At 40.4% G+C, this 21091-nt stretch overlaps 1 protein-coding gene across 12 annotated transcripts; it reads right to left on the reverse strand.

The window, feature by feature from the left end:
- Positions 1 to 1543: 1543 nt before the first annotated feature.
- tmod1 (tropomodulin 1) lies at positions 1544 to 21076 on the reverse strand. 12 transcript variants are annotated; one of them, XR_006370425.1, is made up of 13 exons: positions 20727 to 21044; positions 15901 to 15979; positions 15697 to 15797; positions 15429 to 15565; positions 11376 to 11532; positions 10814 to 10930; positions 9324 to 9413; positions 8375 to 8505; positions 7482 to 7589; positions 7255 to 7398; positions 5176 to 5320; positions 4448 to 4602; positions 1544 to 2850 (listed from the first exon to the last, which is right to left on the reverse strand). XR_006370425.1 is itself a non-coding variant. In XM_044114613.1 (13 exons), exons 4-12 carry the CDS (start codon positions 15549 to 15551, stop codon positions 4499 to 4501), a joined length of 1119 nt encoding a protein of 372 aa, XP_043970548.1. In that variant the 5' UTR covers positions 15552 to 15565; positions 15697 to 15775; positions 15901 to 15979; positions 20727 to 21076; the 3' UTR covers positions 1544 to 2850; positions 4464 to 4498. The 12 variants fall into 12 exon arrangements, 11 of the variants coding, with proteins under 11 accessions (XP_043970548.1, XP_043970551.1, XP_043970549.1 ...); XM_044114613.1 differs by having other exon boundaries at positions 4464 to 4602; positions 15697 to 15775; positions 20727 to 21076; XM_044114616.1 differs by having other exon boundaries at positions 4464 to 4602; positions 15697 to 15775; positions 15920 to 15979; positions 20727 to 21043.
- Between the last annotated feature and the right edge of the window lie 15 nt (positions 21077 to 21091).

Genomic DNA, 21091 nt, shown 5'->3' on the forward strand with positions numbered 1-21091 from the left:
CCCGCCAGTGTGCAGAGCCAAACATTGGTGGGCAGTTTTCATGGCTCTATTGACAATAAATCAAGTGCATGTAATCTAGTTGGTGAATGTCTGCAGGGGGAGGTGGATTTTGCTGGCGTGAGGGCAAATTGTTTGTTGGACAGTGGCTCTATGGTTAGGAGATTCATTCTGACCAAGGACGAAATTTTGAGAGTAATTTGGTTCAACAGCTCTGTAAACTTCATAAAATCAAGAAAAGTCGCACTACCCCTTATCATCCTGAGGGGAATGGGCAATACAAGTGTTTTAATCGCACCCTGCATGATTTGCTTCGGACTCTCCCACCTGAACAGAAACATAAGTGGCCCCGGCATATTTCCCAACTCACTTTTGCCTATAATACAACGGTCCACCAAACTACTGGCATGACTCCCTACTTTCTGATGTTAGGTAGAAATCCACAGTTGCCTGTGGATTTTTTTTTTGTGGGATTGGGTGGGGATGATGAGGGTCTTGACCTGTCCTTGGAAGAGTGGGTCGAGGAACACCAAAAGTCACTAAATTCTGCCTATGAAATGGTACATCAGAGGCTATAACACTAACAAAACTAAATGGAAAAATATCCTAGTGCTCTTCGAAATCATTGCCATTGTTGGCAAGCCATTAATGGCCGTATTAACCCGCGACCGTCTGTCACCTTCGGCGGACATTTTGTTCATTGCGAACTTATTTGGACTTGAACTTGGTTTAAAGCAATATTTCAATTAAAATACCATGTTATTTGGAGCATGTTAAAATATATGATTCTGGGGGAAAGAGAAATGGGTAAAAAAAACAACAAACAAAAGCAGAACAATTAAAAGCAGTTAAAGCTAAATATATGTAGGTCCAACTTAGTTTCTGTGAATCACTCTATGCCATTAAATATACAACCCAACTTACCAAAATGTAATAATTTCGAATGATCATGTATCAGACTATAATTGAGTTCAGCATTTACTTTCAAGTCTTTCAAAAGCATGCTTTACGTGTTGTGAAGATGTACAGGGGTTAATTGGGGTTCATAGAAAGATAATTTTAGAGTTAGACTGTCTTGTTTGCAACCGATTTTAAATTTAAATAAATAAATACATTAAAAAAGACAAACAAAACACTGACCGTGTACGACTTACTTGAAAAGTCTGCAAAGAGGTCGCCTTTGGTTTTGCAACACTGAAAAAACTGTAGTACCAGTTTCCTACTGGTACTACAGTCCAAATGGAAAAGTTTAGACATTTTTCAAAGCACTAAGCTTACTAAATGTAATTTCAGGATGAGAGTCTCATTTTTAAGCACAGTGGATTTGAGAACTTGTGTATAAATGTGTTGCAGTTTTATTAGTTTATAACAGTGTAGTAGCGATTAGGTCATGGTAAACTAAAAAAAGACCAGAGTGAAAAAGCATAACAGTGCTATTGCTCCATTTTGCCACCAGGTGTTACTCTGGTCTTGCTGTCAGATCGCAGCAGCTTACATGGGGAGGACAAAGACTATTCTAAATTAAATAATGAACCTGCAACAAAACTAAATCTCAAACTTTATTAAACTCATAAACAAACACTTTCAACTAACAACTGTGCGTTCTACATAAAAAACAAACAAACAGTCAAGCACTAAACCAGAAAAGAAAAAAAAAAACAGAGGAACAGAGTAGTAAAGTGTTCAAAGTCGAGTGCTTTTTGACGTTTGACACTCGGTTACAAATGTTTACATCCAGCACTAATGTGACTTTGAGAATACAAGGATTATCAGTCCTTAGGATCTGTGTTGGGTAAAACTGTTTGAATATAAAACATGCCTTGTGGACACAACTTGTCATTTATGATTACATACATCTGTGGGTTTTACTAGAGCTTTACAAATTATCAGTTGGGTCGATAACCCCCCAATTTTCAATTTGTGTCACAACGAGACATTCCCACTGATTTAGAGTTGCTCTGTACTTTTTAAAATTGAAACAGAGGGAACTGTAGTTTTTGATGGTTAAAAATATTGTATTTTCTTTGGGGCATCCTGAAAATGATAACTAATCAGGCATAGATGCATATAAATACAGTAAATATCTTTTGCAACAAGAAGTACTAAAAAAAAAGTTATTCACCACACCAAAAGAGTAACCTGAATATTTTTTTTTCTCCTGAAACATTTCTTTTTATCATTAAGGTCAGAAAGTTGCATCTCCTTACAGACAAATTTAAGAAAGCGATTCTTTTTGTTAAAAAACAACAGGTTGTTTTTAAAGCTTTAAATCTTTTAAAAGGTTTTTCTCAAATAAATATGGTACATATAAAGTGACACGTCTCACAATAGAAAGCTTTAAAACCGCAGAAATATGTGCATAACGGAGCATCTGACACAAAAACGACGCGTCACCTCAGATTTTTAGAACAATTCTTCTGCATATCTATTATCTTCTGAGTCTGAGCTTCATCGTTGTCTTCATAGAATATACTATTAAGTTGACAAGAAAACTGAAGGGAAGTGATAGTAATGGCAACACATCCCCTTTACAAAACAGTACTCATAACACTGAATTGATGTCACGAACAGGAAAAAAATGACCATTTGTTTTCAAAACTAGACTTTTACTACTGACACAAAGTGTGCATCTCCTGGTTGGTGAGCACAAAGAGCTGCGGCTTTTAAGGTCTTAGCCAATCCAGATGCACAAAATAATTATTTTCACAAGATTTACCAAACGATAAAGAGGTTGATGATGGAGGTCATGGATGATTGGAGGAGGATGAATGCAGCCATTTGGTTGTTTTTTTTTTTACACATTTGTCCGACACTTTGGGAAGATGGGTCCTCCCTCAAGCCTTCTCTTTCTTACTGCAAACGGAAAGAACAACTCAGAGTTACAAAGATAAGCCAAGCACAAAACTACTGTAATAAGACTTTGATCAGATGTGAATTTCACAAATCTGGCCTGCATGGAAAGGAGGGAAGAAGAAAGATATTTTGTTTTGAAGAAGAAATATAAGAAGTCTTATTTGCAGTTTGCCAGAAGCTATCTAGAGGACACAGAAAGCATTTTGTAGAAGGCTGGGTCAGATGGGACCAAATGAATGAGAAAATGCACAAAGTGATGAATGCACATCGTTCTGAATAAACCATGCCTACTGTAAAACACATGGAAGAGTAAAGCGAAAAAGCATCGAGATAGGTCTTATACTAAAGCAGAGAAATTTTTAATTGTATCTGGTCATTTACAGAAAAGAAACACCGGAAAAACAGAGAGAGAGTAGTCAAAAGAAATATTTAAAAACTCTCTGAAACTGGGCAGTGGGAAAACAAAGAAACAGAGGAATAGGAATGTTGGGGGGGAGGAAGAAGAAAAGTGTGAGATACTGACAAGAAAATATGGAGAAAAAAAAACACAAACAAAAGGTTTTATTTTGAAATTTAAAGGAGCTGAAAGTTGAACACCCTTTGAACAACTGGGGCCATGATGATCTTCAGGGTTATATTCGAACGAATGAATGTCCGACGCAGCGCTGATGAATCAGAACTTCTTTTATTGTCATTGTGCACGAAGAAAGCACAGCAAAATTACTTTTGCAACATTTCTATTTGGTATAAGAATTGGATTATATTGTTAAAATGTAATTTCTGGGGATTTGGCTCCAGGTGTGGTCACCTCGGTAACGGAGAAGTCGGCGATTGCCAGAGATGGAAGGCATTTGATCAGATTGCTTCCAGGTTTCCTCTGTTTGAAAGCTTTCCAGACAGATCCCACCAGGAAAATACCCAGAATTCAATGGGTTGGGAGGGATCCACCACAGTAATCTGAGTAGTGTGGCAGACCGAGTAGCCTGCGACCCAATCTTGGATTATAAGCAGATCCCAGTGTGAGTGGGTAAGAGTTTATATGCTTGAAGCCAAACACAAGACCAACGACTCATTTATGTGATTTTTCTTACAAAAACGGATGACCAACATCCAGGAATAACTATCCAAAGGTCAATTTTGTTGTTTGCCAACCGCCAAAAAGCATAGAAGAAGAAGAACTACTATCCAAAGGGTGATCCGGTTTTGGGCTACTGAGCGCACCAGGAATGTAAATGAGCCGAGTGAACCGAGCACATCAAGAAAACAGAAAGGTGGAAAAACCCACAGCAGAACAGAAGAGACGTCTTTAGATTTCTTTGAAAAGCAAAATTTCCATAGAAAAGCTAAGTAAAAAAAAAGTGATGGCATCCTGCAGATTAGCAATAAAGCCCGAGAAGACGAGACATCCAGAAGCTGCATCATTAGGTGGAATTGTTCTGACGCTCTTGAAGAGCCGGAAACAACAGGATCATTAAAAAGTAAAGAATCAATGGGAGGCGCTGCGGGAAGGCGAAGCAGAAAAGCTCAGAAGGTGGCAGAGGAACTGGCAGCATAAAAAAGAAAAGTGAGAGGAGTTGGCGGCAGAAGAAAGGGAAACCTGAGTGACTGCACACCGTGGCGACTGCGTCTCATATGCGTTTTTCTGGTTTCACTTAGTCTTGCACTTGAACTTTTTTCCAAAGGCTCTCTCCAGCTCAGGAACGGACAGAGTGAAGGTGAAGGAGCCGTCCGATTCTGACCTGACGACCCGGGCTTTAAGACGACGACGATGGCGGCGAGGTGGCGGAGGAAAAACAACGTTAATTATGGCAGACACTTGCACTCCACTTAGAGATTCACAATACAAACCTAAAAAGGCTGTTTGCTAACTGACACCATAAAGTTTAAATCCATGTGTTTATAGAAAGTAATCCATCAAATGACTTGTACATGCAAGAGGGCAGAAAACACTTCCTTTCCTTGTTACATTTTGTTCTCTTCTGTCTTTTCTTAGTTCTTATGTCACGACTTGGGAAGGCTCTGTTTTTATTGGCCGTCCCAACCGAGTTACCAACTGATGACATCACTGCAGCTCTCCTATTGGGCTCTGAAGTAGGACTCCAGCAGATAGAGTGGAGATAAGGTGTCAGCGGCACATCAGCCATCGCTGCCAAATGCAACATACTGCTGACAGATTGTACGGGGTTACATAAGCAGCTCGGGTTTTCAGGATCTGCCGAGTCCAGCATTTGCGCCACGAGTTTTATTTTCCCAGAAACGCCCGTGTTCGCATGATACAGTGATGGATCCTATGTGCGCAGGTGTGGATGTTTGTGTAAAACCCACCCAAGTCGTTGTTGTTCATCATGGCATTGGAGCCTCGCAGGCGCGGGCCCTGTTGAGTGAAATGGTAGCCGAACTTTAACAAGGTGGTGTTTTTCTCCAGAATGCTGGCTATCTCCATCTCCACTTTGTTTCCCAGCGGCTGGCTCTGGAAGGAGGGAGCAACGCAAAGAGAGAAGAAGAAGGAGGAGAAATAGAGGAAGATGAGGGGTTAAGAAACCACTGGCATCCCAAGCAAGCATTGGCTTCTGATTGGGGATTCCCTTTACAAACTCAATGCTTCAAAATGTGTAGTCATCAACTTTTAGAACTTTTGTTTTTACTTTTATTCACTATTTTATTCACTTAGCATAAATACTGCCTCAGACCTCCTGGTTTTAGTTAGCAATGAGTTGTATGGTGAAAGATTTTTATTACCAGGTGATATAATGACATTGTTTTTTTCCCACCAGGGGGTTTTTTGGGGAAAAAAAACCAAAACCCGGGTGTGTTTTCCACACCCCCTGTTTTCCACAGGGGGTGTGGGGCTTATGAGTATAAGCCTCATAAGTATAACGCTTATCCTGTTATAAGCCTTATACTTATGACAGTAAGTACTTATGCCTACTGTCCCTTATATGACAGTAGGCTGACAGGAAAGGGGGAAGAAAAAGGGGAAGACATGCGGCAAATGTCAGTCAGGTACGGGAATCGAACCCGCAACGGCCGCGTCGAGGACTCAAGGCCTCCAAATGTGGGTTGCGCTATCCACTACACCACCACAGCACGCCCCATGATGACACTGTTAATCTGTTTTTTGAAGAGAATTTTGTTCATCACAATCCTCTCTTTTATTTGTCAGAAAATATGTTGTATTAAACACACCGCCCATAGTTCCTACACAGTTCTCACGGTGTGTTCACAAACGCGTTTTGCGTGTCAGGTGCGTCTGCTTTACTTTCAAAGTCTAAGTGGAGGCCCGTTGAGGTGCCTTTAAAGCGTCTTGTGTGGCGCGATTTGAACAGTTTGGAGTGTTTGACGCATCGAGCGCATCTAAAGCTCTACATAGACTTTGAGTGTAAACCAGACGCGCCTGACGCTGAAACGCGCTTGGTGTGAACGCACCATAAGATTTTTTTACAGCTTGTCAGAAACTTGTCCATTTCACACTTGCTAGCTTAGCTAACTATGCTAACTTGAGGAACAAGATAGTTTGATGAATTTAACTGGGTTTGTTAAGTTCATCAGAAAGAAGAGCATGGCGAAAAACATTTCTAAACATTATTTTATACATCTGAACAACTTATATTTTATAATAATTATTGAAAAACAGATTAGATTTGAATAAAAAAAACTGAATTAAAAATTTGTTTTAGTAAATAATACATTTTTGGTAACATATTTGGTAAATATGACAGATGACATGAACATGAAGGAGTCTATGAATGTCTATGACTGTCGTCATGAAGTGTCATTCGGTAAATTCGGTTGTGCTAAAGGTTGCATTAAAAGTCCATTAAAAGAGCCAAGGTTGCTTAATTTGGTAAATAATGACACTTTAATGCAAAGTTGACACTTTTAATTTAGTTTCAGTGCAACTTTTAAAGCAACATTGCATTAAAGTGTCATTATTTACCGAATGACACTTCAGAACAACAGTCATAGACATTCATAAAGACTCCTTCACGTTCATGACAGACATGTTATATCATTTATGACAGTGTCATGTCAATCTTACGCACACCCTTTCAAATAAAGCGTTAACCAATTTTTCTTTTTAATTTTTGGATGTTTTTTTTTTTTCCATCTTCCCTCCAATTTTCTGAGGCCTGCACTTTGAAAAATAAAACCCACAAATCTACTACAAACGCAGAGACGGCAGATAAAGGTAGCGTTTCTCTTCGTCTCCTTCGTTCTAAGTGATAAATATGGAAAAAGAACAAACGGCGAGGCGTGTTATGGAAAACGAGTGAGTCACTGATGCGTAACTGTGCAGTGTGACATCACTATGTCATCTAAAAGGCATTAGCCTGAAGTGGTACAAATGGCTTGTGCAAAGTGAATCCGCCCGCAGCGAGCGGCGCGCGGGAGTTTGGCTGGCACCTGATTGTCGATTTTAATCTCCAGTAGTGTGGTGTTATGCTGCAGTGATTCAATCAGGGACAGGATTCCAGCCCCGGTGATGAAGTTTGACTCGACATTCAGACTCTTCAGAGTTGAGTTCGCCTTCAGCATCTCTGCCAGTGCCTGAGGAGAAACGGTGCAGGAATTCGGCTAACCGTTTGCTATGAAGGGATGTTATTTTGTGTCTAAGTAGGTAGAAATCTTACAAATGCTACAGGGTCGTTGCTCCTTGTTCCAACAATGCTGAACCTTTCCACCACGGTGTTCTTCATCAGTGCTTCGGCGTAAGCCTTCAGTGTTGGGACGGGGATATTCTGGGTGACAAGGAGACCACGGTGGAAGAGCAACACGATTGCATTTCTGAGCAAGACGACTCAAAAATCTTAAAAGCTTCAAACATAAATAGATTTTAAACCAGCCTATCCACTGGTTTAAATTTAAAACACTTTTCCGACATGAAAACTGGATTCACGCTTTGACAGTCACGTTGCGGCTCTGCAGTTAAACCACTTTAAAAACACAGACCACGTGGAGGAAAGTGAGGCTTACAGAAATTGCAGCGTCTACCTGAATTCTAGCAGAATTTAAGTTTTCCAAAATGCAGGTTTTGTCACAAATGGACATTTACAATGATTCAGGTATAAACCTGAAACAAAAATTAAAAGAAAACATTAGAATTCTGACACATATCCATTAAAATTGAAATTATTTCTTCTACACAGTTTAAGATGTTTACATTTGTGAAGACAGGGTTCTGTCGTTGTTTTAGATTACTTAACTCTATGAATGCATTGATAAGGCAATATGATACAGCAAAATGTTTATTTAAATCGCTTAATTCCATTATTTTGGAAAATCATTTGCATCCTATTTTTGTGCAGATGGATATCAAATTAAATAACATTTCATTTTGACAGTATAATTGCAGGACACAGTGTTCGTTTCAACTGAAAAATCCTCTCATTTGGAGAACAATGTACAGAATATATTTAGTCTTTGTCTTCTTTTTTTTATTTCAAACTATCTTGTAAATCTTGCACAGTGGGTTTTTCGATCATGTGGACCGTTGTGGTTATTGAGTGCGATAAAACATTCCCACCTTTATGTTGTTGAGGTTGACCTCCACCAGGTCAGGATCGTTCCTCTTTATCCTCATCAACGTTTCCTCGACGTCAGTGGAGTTGGGCTCCTCGTCTGGGACTGGTTTGTACTGGGTACACTGGATCACACCTGGGAGGCAACGTGAGATCAGCTGCTGTTGCTGTAAGGAAATTAATCTGACGGGAACAAAACTGATTTTTGTTGAACACAGAGTAAAATATTCTTTACTCAAGTCATTTGCTATGCTTTGGAAAGAGGCTCCCATCCAAACAACAAAGCTGAACTTCAAAACGCCATTGAGAAATTTTTTATTTCTTTAAAACAGTTAAGTTTAGAACAAACACATTGGGATTCCCATGCTAAAATTAGTCAATAATTCTCCTGTTCCCTCCCATTTATCACTGTTCATTTGAAAGCCTTCGTGACCAACGTGTTCGGCTGGCGGTCCGGATGCGGATTTATCTGCTGAATAAAACTGGAAGTGTTAAGCTCTCACACAGTTCAAAGCTGAGAACACAAAGCGTCTCCTCAGAAGATATACAACGGTTTTCAAAGTGTGCGCGTGTCCAAATGACGAAGAAAAGCTGTACAATAGTTTATAAAATTCAATGTAAACAGATGACTCAGTAGTCTTTTTTTTTCCCAAGAGAAAACATGTGGGATTTGAGCCTGAAACAAAAGCAAAACAAAACAAAACAAAAAAAAAAGAGCTAAAGATAATCGTCTATTTTAAAGTTAGTGTTCTCGTTCTGACTGACTGAAGGATCGTTTTCGTTTAAATCCAAGCCTGCTCTCGTTTCTCTGCCTGGCGTCACATAAACGTGTTTCTGTCAGATGAATGCTGGTCCTGTTGCGAGTGTTTCCATACAATCCAATAAACTTTGCGTGAGTTCATACGTACAGCGTGAGCAGATGTGTGTGTGTGTGTGGGTGTGTGTTTGACGTACTGTTGAGGCCCTGCTTGTTGACTATGGTGCTGCTGGCCAGCGCTTCGTAGTACTGCTGGTTGCTCATCAGGGTGTGCATGCCCAGGATAGCTGACAGAGCAGAAGACACCAAAATGAAAATCAATACAGTGTTAAATCTGACAGGGAAAAAGGCCAAAAGCTCTTAGAGGCATTTATGACAAGAGTGAGCAAACTCCAAAACTTATTCACATTTCCATGCTTTCCCAGATTCAAATGTAAAAAACCTTTTTGGGGCTTTTGGTTTTTGTTTGTCTGAAGACAAAAGACAGAAATGTGAATGGCAGACAGAAGAGATGGATAAGTGCATGCAATAATAATAATAATAATAATAATAATAATAATAATAATAATAAATTTGTCAAATCACTTTTAGCGTGAAAAGAACTTGGAGAAAAACCTGAAACGTTGGACTCACTAAGACAAATTTAGTCGTATCGACTACCGTAATGTTTTTTTCTCCAGTCAATTTAAAAAAATGCATGACGACATTTTTATGCAAAAAGCTAAAGTCAAAAATTTTAAGTCACTAAAAACTCAGTTATTACATTTTTTTAGTGTAAGAAATGCAGTTTATTGCAATTTATTGTTGTTAACTGATGGGAATTTAATCCAAAACTATACATTGACAAACAATATTTTCAAGTCAGAAATGCTGGCCGCAAATGATTGACGCCGTCCTAAATCATAAATAGATGTTTTTTTATGTGCTGTCAATACAATCAAACCCGTTTTTAACCGCTCTTAGCTTTGCGCACGTTTCCTCGTTTATTTTGATGATTTATCCTCGATGGTGAACCTGCAGGTCCTTGAGGTTGGAAGGCGTCTTTGCCATCACCCTAATCTTTAGCCACTTCCACAGATCCGATTTAATTTCACCATCAACATTGAAACATCCTCCAAAAAAATCATAACATTATCTTTAAAACCTAAATGTATCAGGGGTGTGAGTAGGTTTGGGCTTCACTATCGGTATGAAATGCAGATTGAGATGAAATGTTACCGCAGGGGGTATAAAAATTATTGAGATTTTTCATGCCAAACATCGTTTGCTCATGCATCAGTAAATGTGTCACGTCTAGAAAACATAGCACCAAGGCTTACATGGAGAAATGAACGAGAACGCAGCATTTTTGTTAACAATTAAAACCTCTTTAGCAGGAGCGGGATCCTGAAATATTCCATGCACACACAGTGCGGTGTCATTAGATACCCAGGATGCGGCTCAGTTAATGGATACAGATCCAGCAGAAGTAGGACAGGAGAAAATGGTGAAACCGATGGAGAAATGAAGGGGTGGGGAGAGGAGGGAGGATGGAAGGAGTGCTAAAGGAAATGGAGAAATGAAGAGTTAATACGAGGGGAAACGAGGGCTGGAAAGGCCAAAGACATCTTCATTACTCATTACAGAGTAAGTATGTGGAAGACATTTCTGAGGTGTTACATTAGAGGGGATCCAAGTCTGGATGAACCTGCAATGTCGCAGAGTTCTGCATCAGAGGCACTGGCCAGGGCTTCCTCCAGCTCCGGCTCCAGGGTCACGTTCTCTATGATGGGGTCCACCCTCTGTTTTGGCACCCACGCCTTTCCTGTGGTCGGTGGGAAAGAGTTTCACACAAAAGCAATTTGCTGCACCAGAACAAAGCAACCGTATCGTACCGTCTGGAAAAAGGTCGCATGTTCACCTGAAGCCATGGAAAGCTGGAGCTGCACAGTCCATTAAGTGTTTTACTGATACTTCAGCAGATTTTAGTTGTAAAAGAAGACATGAAATATTCCAGCTGTGTAGTGGTAAGAATGAATTTTTATTTACCTTCAATACAAAACTTGATATCCTTGTGGGTTTTTCAAAAGCAGCAGTACAAAAAAAAGCACTAATGCTCCCGCCCCCACCCCAAAAAAAAACTAAACAAAAAAACAGGTTGCGATCCTAAGAAGTTTTGTTTCTTCTGATGAAAATCCAAAGTTCAAAGAAATCTGCTTTGCTGGTGTAAAATGATTAATGGTTTCTTTAGAGGAAACCCTGGTTCCTACCTCTCTTCTCGCCGGTAAACGGCACCAGGTCTTCTCTGTCAGGATGCTCCTTGGCCTGCTTCTCCAGGTGGGCCAGCAGGTTGTCTCTCTGAAACGTTCCTGTTGGTGCTTTCTTGGTCTGGTCCTTCTGTCGAAGGCCGGCAGGCAGCAACGCATTCTAGGCAGAAAGGGAAATTTAGATTGTTTTAAAATTTGCCTTTCCATCTTCTCTCAGATGGAAGAGAGAAGACGACGGTTTTCTTTTTTTTTCCGTAGTATTGTTGAGATGTTAAAAGTAGCAATATGTAACATTTATAGACAATGTTTTTTTTATGTTGTTTTGTAACGCTGTCAATCACACTTGTGTACACTCTGACCCTTCCTCTCTGCTAGGCTACAGCTAGCTCCTCAGAGCGGATTCAATGTGCAGACTAGTTAGCATGACGGCAGAAAAACGGTTTTCCTGTAACGGTAAGTTGTTTCTCCGCCATTAGCACATTTTGCAACGCTTACCCAAAACTGATTGTCAGCGCAAAACTTTCTTCCTACATCTTACTGTTTTTTCCTCACAAGCAGAAGGAAGGAATATTATCTGTCTCATGTTGTACACTGTATACATGGTGACAGGTTTTCCGTCAGAAGAACCTCTGAGACATTATGCCGTCTTGTTGGTCGGAGTTCAGAGCTTTTATAGACGTCGCACCTGAGTTGAGCGTATTGCAAGTTGGCACAAGGTGTGTAGTTCTATTACAATTAGCAACATGAGCTAGCAGTTTTCTCTCCATTTTCTGTGACACAAAATGAGATGCAAACTATCAGAAATCCTGAATTTACAGTTTTACTAGCAATGTCACTAGAGAGAGAGAAAGAGAGAGAGAGAGAGAAACACTTTCAGCAGGTAACAGGAAGGCTGAATGAAGTAAAGCAAACATGTCCTGTTTAATCCCTTTGAGCTGTAATGGAGGATGCTGGATTTGGAATGTAAGGATGCACCTTCTCCACAGGTTTCTATGGAAACAGCTCTTACTCTGTGTCTTTGCTTTAAACTGTCAGGGAAAGTTGGATTTACGGCAGCCATTCTCACACTCTTGGCATGATAACAGATATAAATGATAATGACCACTCACACCAGAAAGGCTAGGGAAAAAAAGAACAGCCACAACCACATCCATCCACTAACCAAAAGAAAATCAGACTGCCAGAAGAGAAGGATACAAAACAGATACTGCTAGTAAATATAACTCCCTCATCAATCTTCCTCTTATCTTTCCTCTGTCCAGCGGAGGGATCAAGGAGTTTCCCACACCGTTACGGCACATTAGTTTTTTTCATGATGGACCAAGAGTGAAAACCAGATCTCTTGGAAGCACTACTTAGAGCTCCTTATCTTATCAGGGTTCTCAGCACTCCCGAGCCTCCACGCACCCCAGTCTGCTCCTCTCTCTCTCTGCCCGTTGTCAGTCTACCCTCAGGGTTATTCCTGTAAATAAAAGCCGGCGTGGAGCAACAATCCGATTTTTAAGAAAAATTCCTGAGGAATTTGCAGTCGGTGAGAGGCGCACTGTTCCTGCCGAGCTTTCTTTCTCATCTCGGCTCTGGATGACTAGCCTCGGTACCAACTTATTTTTAACAACAGTAGAATCTGTTTCTCTCATCTTGCACAGCTAAATCCTTCACCGAGCCTGCCAGCAACAGGCATGGGCCAGTTCCCGGTATCAAGGTTTAACAAGGTTTAAAAAAGACGGGACGGTTTCAAAACCAATAACAATCTCTTTAATAAGATTCCAGAGAAAATGCAGGAGTGAACAGAGTTTTTTCCTAAACAGCATGTAAAACAGTTAGGGGACAGGCAGACGCGTCCCCTTCCTCAGCAACTTCCACTTACGGCTTTCAGCAAGTGACTTTTCTTCTTAGCAAAATATTCAGTTTGAAGCTAAATATTTAACATGCTAACTAAATATTTAGTATGAAAAGAAATATTTAACATGCTAATTAAATATTTTGTTTGGAGCTAAATATTTAACATGGTAACTAAATATTAAGTTTGGAGCTAAATATTTAACATGCTAACTAAATATTAAGTTTGGAGCTAAATATTTAACATGCTAACTAAATATTAAGTTTGGAGCTAAATATACAGGTTGAAGCTAAGTATTTAACATGTAACTAAATATTTAGTATGAAAAGAAATATTTAACATGCTAATTAAATATTTTGTTTGGAGCTAAATATTTAACATGCTAATTAAATATTTTGTTTGGAGCTAAATATTTAACATGCTAACTAAATATTAAGCTTGGAGCTAAATATTTAACATAGTAACTAACTATTAAGTTTGGAGCTAAATATTTAACATGCTAACTAAATGTTTAGTTTGAAGATAAATATTCAGGTTAATGCTAAATATCTAACATGCTAACTAAATATTTAGTTTGGAGCTAAATATACAGGTTGAAGCTAAGTATTTAACATGTAACTAAATATTTAGTATGAAAAGAAATATTTAACATGCTAATTAAATATTTTGTTTGGAGCTAAATATTTAACATGCTAATTAAATATTTTGTTTGGAGCTAAATATTTAACATGCTAACTAAATATTAAGCTTGGAGCTAAATATTTAACATGGTAACTAACTATTAAGTTTGGAGCTAAATATTTAACATGCTAACTAAATGTTTAGTTTGAAGATAAATATTTAGGTTAATGCTAAATATCTAACATGCTAACTAAATATTTAGTTTGGAGCTAGATATTTAGGATTTTAGTTAAATATTTAACTTGCCAACTAAATATTTAGTCTAAACATAAATATTGAACATGCTAACTAAAATTTTAATTTGGAGCTAAATATTTAGAAATTAAAATTTCAGACTGAATATTTATCTGGCTCATTAAATATTTAGTTTGAAACTGTGACATTTATAGATTAATTAATAATATAGCTTTAAGAAACAAACCCCTTATCACAGGCTAAATAACTCAAATCAATGATGCAAATTTTTTGACTGTGCAACTTTAAGAATCCAAAAAGTGTCTTAAATTTTTGTCAACAAAATCACCCCCGTTAGCCAGCAAATAAAAGGTGCTTTAGCCTTGAGCACTAACCAAAGAACACCAATGCGGCAGTAAATGAACCAGCATGTTTCAATAGATATAAACACAAAGAGCCGAGCCAAGTCCAGAAGTCCAACAGTAAGACAACACGTGTACTCAATGTTCTCCTGATGACAGTATTATTGCGCTCATGTTCAGTCAAAACAGCTGGCAGAGTTGTTTTTCTTTTTGTCCTACGTGGGTCTTTTTTTCAGAGGCTTTACCAGAAGTGATGCAGGACGTGTCTCTCTACGTCACATCAAACGGACACTTTTAGCGTCGCGTGCGCCCCTGCCCGTCGGCACAGACGGGCACAAACAAATCCAGGCGCGCGTCGTCCTGTTTACGTCATGGAAGCCCCTGCAGTTGCTCACCGCTGGCATCCGTCTCACTAACACGCATGCGCAGTGACTGGTGGGGCTCACCAGTCATTCCCTTGGCATGGAGCGGGGGCTCCTGTCTCTGCAGAAGCAGCGAGACATCCATCTGAAAGCTAATATAGCTCCCCTCACAACCATAGCTCACCATAAGTAACAGTGCGCTGTCAGTGCATGCAGAAATGCTATTAGCACACAGACAACACAGTTACCCCTGATGCATTGTATTTTCTGCGGCCGAACACACCACAATAAGAACAACAACTTTGGCAAAACTATATATACATCTCTTTCACATTTTTATTATTATTATTATTGTTTTTACATTTCACCCACAAACCTAAGAATATGAGGAGACGAATAAAGTTTGCACTTTTTTCATATTTTTGCTCTCTCTCTGTGTGTGTGTGTGTAGTTCTTCTGGTAGAAATCAAATCAACTAGCTCACAGTATTCTAATTAAAAAGAAAGAAGAAGAAAAACAAAACAGGTTGCGGTGCGTCATGTTAACGGTTCCTCTAAGGCAGCGTGACCCCATAGCTTTACAGTGAGGAGAAAATAATCTTGACTCTTTGTTTTGGACCAAAGTGTAATAAACTCACGTCAGGATCCAGCTCCTCCAGCTCGTCCTCTAACCGCTGCAGCTCCTCCTCTGACAGCTTCTTCAGCAGCTCGTCCTCGTCTATGTCCCTGTACTTGTCCATCTCCTTCTTCAACAGCGACATGATGAGCCGCACACCTGGGAACAAACAGCGTCGGTTTCAATGTGAGAGGCACTCGAGGCTAAGCCATTGGACATTATATGGGAGTGCATCTTGACGTTATTTTATCAATAAAGTTTGGTAAAACCTCTTTGAACTGCATCCTCACCTCCACGACCTCCCCGAACCGGAAAGACGAGACGAAAAAGACAATCGAGCAGGAGAACGTGGACTTAATTTGAAAATATCTGGAATGATGGAGGCAGTGGACTGAACAGAGACAAAATAATAATAATAATAATAATAACAACACAGATCAAGAACCTGGAATTTGGAAAAAACACCAAAAAGAACAATGATAATTTCCATTCACCTCAGTGATGCTCACTCACGTCAACGGTAGGCTGAGACCAAAAGGCGGCCAGGTGTCCAGACTGTTGGCGCAGCAGCAGCTGTAAGCAGCAGAGGCATAAAGGTTCTCTGCATGAAGGATGTGTCCCACATCACATGATGATGAAGATGATGATGTGACAATCATCATCACATCTACAGTAGCTCGTCATTTAACCGAGTAACTGATAAAATATCTACACAGCAAACGGAAAACTGAGAAGGTGTGCTCTCCTGAAACACGCCGTAAACAGACACTATGAAGAACCGAGGGAACTGCGACACAATGGGAAGCCTAGCCATCCTGCAGTTCAAAGGTTGTGGGTTCAATTCCAGCTTTCTCCGGTCGAGTGGCGACCTGGGAACGGCACTAAGCCGCAAGTTTCCTTCTGATCTTGCGTCTCTGAGTGTGAATCCAGTGGGAAGCACTCCCATTTGACTTCTCTGGAAATGCAACATGTTCAAGTAAACAACTGCATTACTTATTAAAGCTACAGTGTGTAACTTTTCTGAAGAATTTGGATTTTTTTTTCTCCTCCCAGTTCTAACTGCAGCAATACACAGCTCAGTTTGAAACAACCAATCAGAACCAGGAGGAGGGCCTTAGCGCTCTTAGTCATGCTTGCATACACACTGCTCACACACTCCCCCTTCCTCTCTGCTGTGCTACAGTGTCTTCTGGACAGCTAGCAGTGTCACGAATGCTAAGGCTAGTTAGCATGACTGTGGATAAACAGCTTTCCCGGAATGGTGAGTTGTTTCTCTGCCATTAGCACATGGAGCAGCACATACACAAGCATAATTGAAAGTGCTAAGACCTTCCTCCTAGCTGTGATTGGTGCATTTCCGTAGGTTGCTATATAGTAGCTCAGGGAGGAGGAGGAGTAGTAGCTTGATTATCTGAGTAGCTGTCTTACAACAGACAGTCACGCCACGTTGGCTGTTTTAACAAATATGTAAAACAAACTTCTTTTTTCTTTCTAATAAGAATCACAAACTGTAGCTTTAAGCCTGGCAAATGTCCAATATAGCTCCAACGTCCTGGCCCAGCTAATCTGGATTTATAATAAATGGGAGTTTAGTAATTATTCCTTTGCTGAACCAAACAGAGACAGACAACACACTAATCAGTGCTTCTCAATTCCAGTCCTCAGGCCCCCCTGCTCTGCATGTTTTAGATGTACCTCTACTCCAGAGCAGCTGATTCAAATGATTGCATGACCATCAAGTGCAGCAGAAGCCTGTTGATCACCCAAAGATTCAATCCAGGTGTGTGGCAGAAGGGAAACACCTAAAACATGCAGACAGGGGGGCGTGAGGACTGGAATTGGGAAAACACTGACTTAGGGGACCCACTAATTTGCTTCCGTCTTCAAAAGTTCCTTCAAACGCTACAGCAAGGGAGATGTGTTTAGATGCACTTGACAAATATGTCCCTGCATGATCCTCTTGGAGTCTGAAGTAAATTATTAATCACAAGATGTTTTGCATTAAATGAGAACAGATATGATGCAAGCTGTTCTTTTTTCCTCCGTCTGCCAGCAGGTGTTTTTCCATGGTCGGGAGAAGCTAGGTCAAACCCACCTTTATTTTGTTCTGCTTTCTCCAAGATCAGTGAGAGGACACGTTACCAAAACATAAGATCAAGAACTGGGCTGGAGTCCAAATAACACTGTCTGCAAGTCTACTGGAAGACGCTGGTGATATCAAACAGACCACTTTCCTGTATCTGAGTTTCTACAAGCCTCTGCTTCAAAACAGGACCCACAAACTGGAGTAGACTAATCCGTCTGGAACCGCTTTAACAGCAGGAGTATTTTTTTCTTCTTGTGCGAAATGCTGATATGTTTCAGTTATCAGAGGGCTTAAAAGCTTTTTGTAAACCTTTAATTAGCAGGAAAACTGGATGGGAAGAGAGTTTAAAAGTCATAAGACTGCCTGCTGATTAGTTTTAAAAATAAATCTCTGCTAGAAGTCTCTAAATCAGTCCAAATAAGAAATATAAAATGATAAATGAAGCAAAGGAATTCTGTTAGTTGACAGATTCCAACTGCAAATGCGGCGTTAATCTATTCCATTGATTAACACAGCAACGAGTCCTTGTGAGAAGTGGCTTTTAATGGAGTTCCTAGAGCCGTGTCGTGGTGGAAATGTTTAAATACAGCAGTATGAACGCCATGCTGGTTTTGGAATTACATATCTAAGCTCAAATGAATACATAAACCCACATTACATCGTAGTTCGGAGTCCTTTAGCAAGTTTCAAAGAAAACGTGCATTTTGTAACCATAATTAATAATTTTGTTGGATATTTTGCCCACTTTTTTTTTCTTTCAGAAATAGAAGAGTTTATTTAATTTTCTTTTAGCGAGGACTTGTCTTTTATGCTCAATGAGCAAATGTTCAATTCTGGTGCTGTAAGAAACCCCCAACCATGTCTGCTCATGTAGTCCTTACTTGAGGTGAAGTTAAATATAGTCCTCCATCTTAATGATCAACCCACTTTGTGCAACATACCACTACTACTGGCAGCTGAGCTAACCCTGAGCATGATATAACCACCGCCATGCTCAACACTGAAAGAACTCATTGACAAGCACTTTATGTCCTGGTGGACAAACAGCGCGGTTGTCTGACAGTAAAACCTTGGAGAAGCCTTCAGAGTGTCGATGTTTGAATGTCTTCATTTTAGAGCAGAAGGTTCCTTCTTCTTCTTCTTCTTCTTCTTCTTCGCAAAACTAGCTACTCTGAGTTATGCCTGAAGTGTTTGAGCCGATTTTAGCTGACATCAGGCAAGAGCCGGTGTTGCTTCTGAGCTGTTCCTGACAAGCAACGTCCTTTTTCTTTTTTTTTTCTCCGAAGAGTTTTTCGGCTCTAGTGGCTCGTATTTTTGCGACAGTAGGCAGACAGGAAGGAGGGTGAGGAGAGGGGGGAAGATATGCAGCAAGGGTCGTCGGGACCGGGAGTCGAACCCGCGACGTCCGCGTCGAGGACTAAGGCCTCCGAACGTGGGGCGTGCTAACCCACTCCGCCACCACAGCACGCCCCACCAGCAACAACCTTTAGTCTGAGAGTGAAAAGGTCCGAAGGTTGAACCTTGGAGACAGTAGATTTGTGTCAACAGCACAGTGATCCCAAACACATCTTCTCCGCCATGTTCAGGAGAGCGTTTCCACCATCAGTTGGATTTTCTCTGGACAGGTGGAGTCGAAACCAAATGCCCATCATGGCGTCATATTAGTGCGACGACTAACGTGACGCACTAGTATTTCTCACGCTTGTCGCAGCCGGTGAGGTTTTCCGGTAAACCGAAGCAATGAACTGTGCTGTGTGACCCCGGTAGATCTACCATAACCGTACTGTTGATCTACTGACCTACAACAGAAGAGGACCCAGCTGTGGTGCTGTACGGGTCAGTTGTTTGGGGCCGGTTTTCCGACGAAAAACGGACAAAATAGTGCGTCGAACCACACCGACTCGTGTCGTACTGTTCAGTGGAAAGAAGCCATTTGTGAATTCTGCTTTTGAAAAAGGTGAATCCCAGCCAGGACATATAAATTAACTATTATTGTTAAAATAAGCCTCCAGCCAGATTATAACAGCAGCTTGATAAGTGGCTGCAGAAACTGTGCAGTTTTTCTGCAACTTCTCCAAAGTCCATCTGAGCAAATGTTGGTGTGCTTATTAGAGGATGTGTAATTTTGACAATATGTGAATTCAAGATAATCCACATAAAACTCAAAGATATGTTTCTGGACATTTGTTGCATCATATTTTGAATATTGGAATATAATTAAAATCCTAACGCTAATGCGACTTTCACCACCACAGTGAATAGATGTACACCGTTGTCTGCGATTGAGATCAATCACTAACATATCTTGAACAGATTATTAAATGCTCAGGAAAACTGGAATTTAATCACCTAAATTGTAGCTGAACATATTTATGTCAGTATGCTGCATTACCTCAGCTGTTGAATTGTACAGATTTCTCGAATGGGTCAGTAGAAAACAGCTGAGGGACAACTGGTCCGCCCATCCACATGACATAACATGCATAAGAGTGCTTATCTTCTGCATTAAAGTGTCTACTTCACAGATAAACAGTGGGTATTAAAACAATACGCGACAGCGTCTCAGTGTGGATACATTAACTGACATCTGTACGCGTCACAAACTCTTGCCAAACAAAGTTGTCAGTTTTTGTTTCCGAAAACTCCTTTATGGCAGCGTTTTAATTTTGGAGACCGGTCAGGGCTCGTGTGTCATAATAACCTGTGTGATGAGTGAAATGTAAACGTACTCCGAGCGTTTTTGGACCTGCCTGCATTCTATAGGGGCCAAAATGTCATGTTTCATCAAGGTTACCTCACTTCACTGGGTGTATGCATGTGGTTAGGGTTTGCATTTTGAAACGTACATTATTTAGGAATAAATATGATCAACATTGATGGTAAACCAATATGAAACATTGAGAATGAGAAGAATATTCCTCCATATCAAGAAACAACATGCTTTTCCAAACTCAAAAGAAAAAATCATGGCTGCTCGTGAACTAGTTCGTTGTGGAAAGATATGTTTAATTTCTATCAACACTGCAAACATGTTTCAAAAGCAAAAAATATATACTTCCGCCATATAAAATAAAAGTTTTTCCACACATTTTCAAGAAGACGCTCTCTTAAAGCGCTGCTGCTTTGAATAAAACTTTCTCCATGCAAAATCAACACCGTCAACTAGAAAAGCATCTTCACCTATTTGACTACTTTACTGCTCGCAGACAGTAACTTTTGCATTAATTTACGTACCTCCTCCGGCGCTATTAATAGCAGGTCCGGCTCTACTGGGTGACAGCAACGAATACTTTGACCAGATATGGTTTCCCTTTGGAGCCGCAGTGAGAGCTGCGCTCGGCTGCAGGCGCACAAACCGGGGGGAATCCGCCCGAAATAAAAACCCGCTCCGCTACACGGAACCGGCCATGACCCGTGGACAGACTGGTTACTGAATTCAGCAGAAGTCAAGGCGTCCCCTCTCCTCTCCCGTCTTTGCTCAGCTCTTGGTGGGTTTGCGGAAAGCTGAATCTGATCTCCCAAAAACGGCAAAGTCAACTTAGGGAGAGGTGATCCTCCTCCTTCTCCTCCTCCCCCCAGCACGCGGCTGCCCTGTCACT

Source organism: Gambusia affinis, linkage group LG04 (assembly GCF_019740435.1).
Source record: "Gambusia affinis linkage group LG04, SWU_Gaff_1.0, whole genome shotgun sequence".
NCBI classification, from domain to species: domain Eukaryota; kingdom Metazoa; phylum Chordata; class Actinopteri; order Cyprinodontiformes; family Poeciliidae; genus Gambusia; species Gambusia affinis.

Bases quoted from the DNA above. Each gene is read 5' to 3' on its own strand.
- tmod1 (XM_044114613.1), bottom strand. From the start codon at position 15,551: ATGTCGCTGTTGAAGAAGGAGATGGACAAGTACAGGGACATAGACGAG. The intron at 10,931-11,375 runs GTAGGAACCAGG...CACCGACCACAG, and splicing joins GTTTACCGGCGAGAAGAGAG to GAAAGGCGTGGGTGCCAAAA. The intron at 5,321-7,254 runs GTGCCAGCCAAA...CCCTCCTTCCAG, and splicing joins AGATTAAAATCGACAATCAG to AGCCAGCCGCTGGGAAACAA.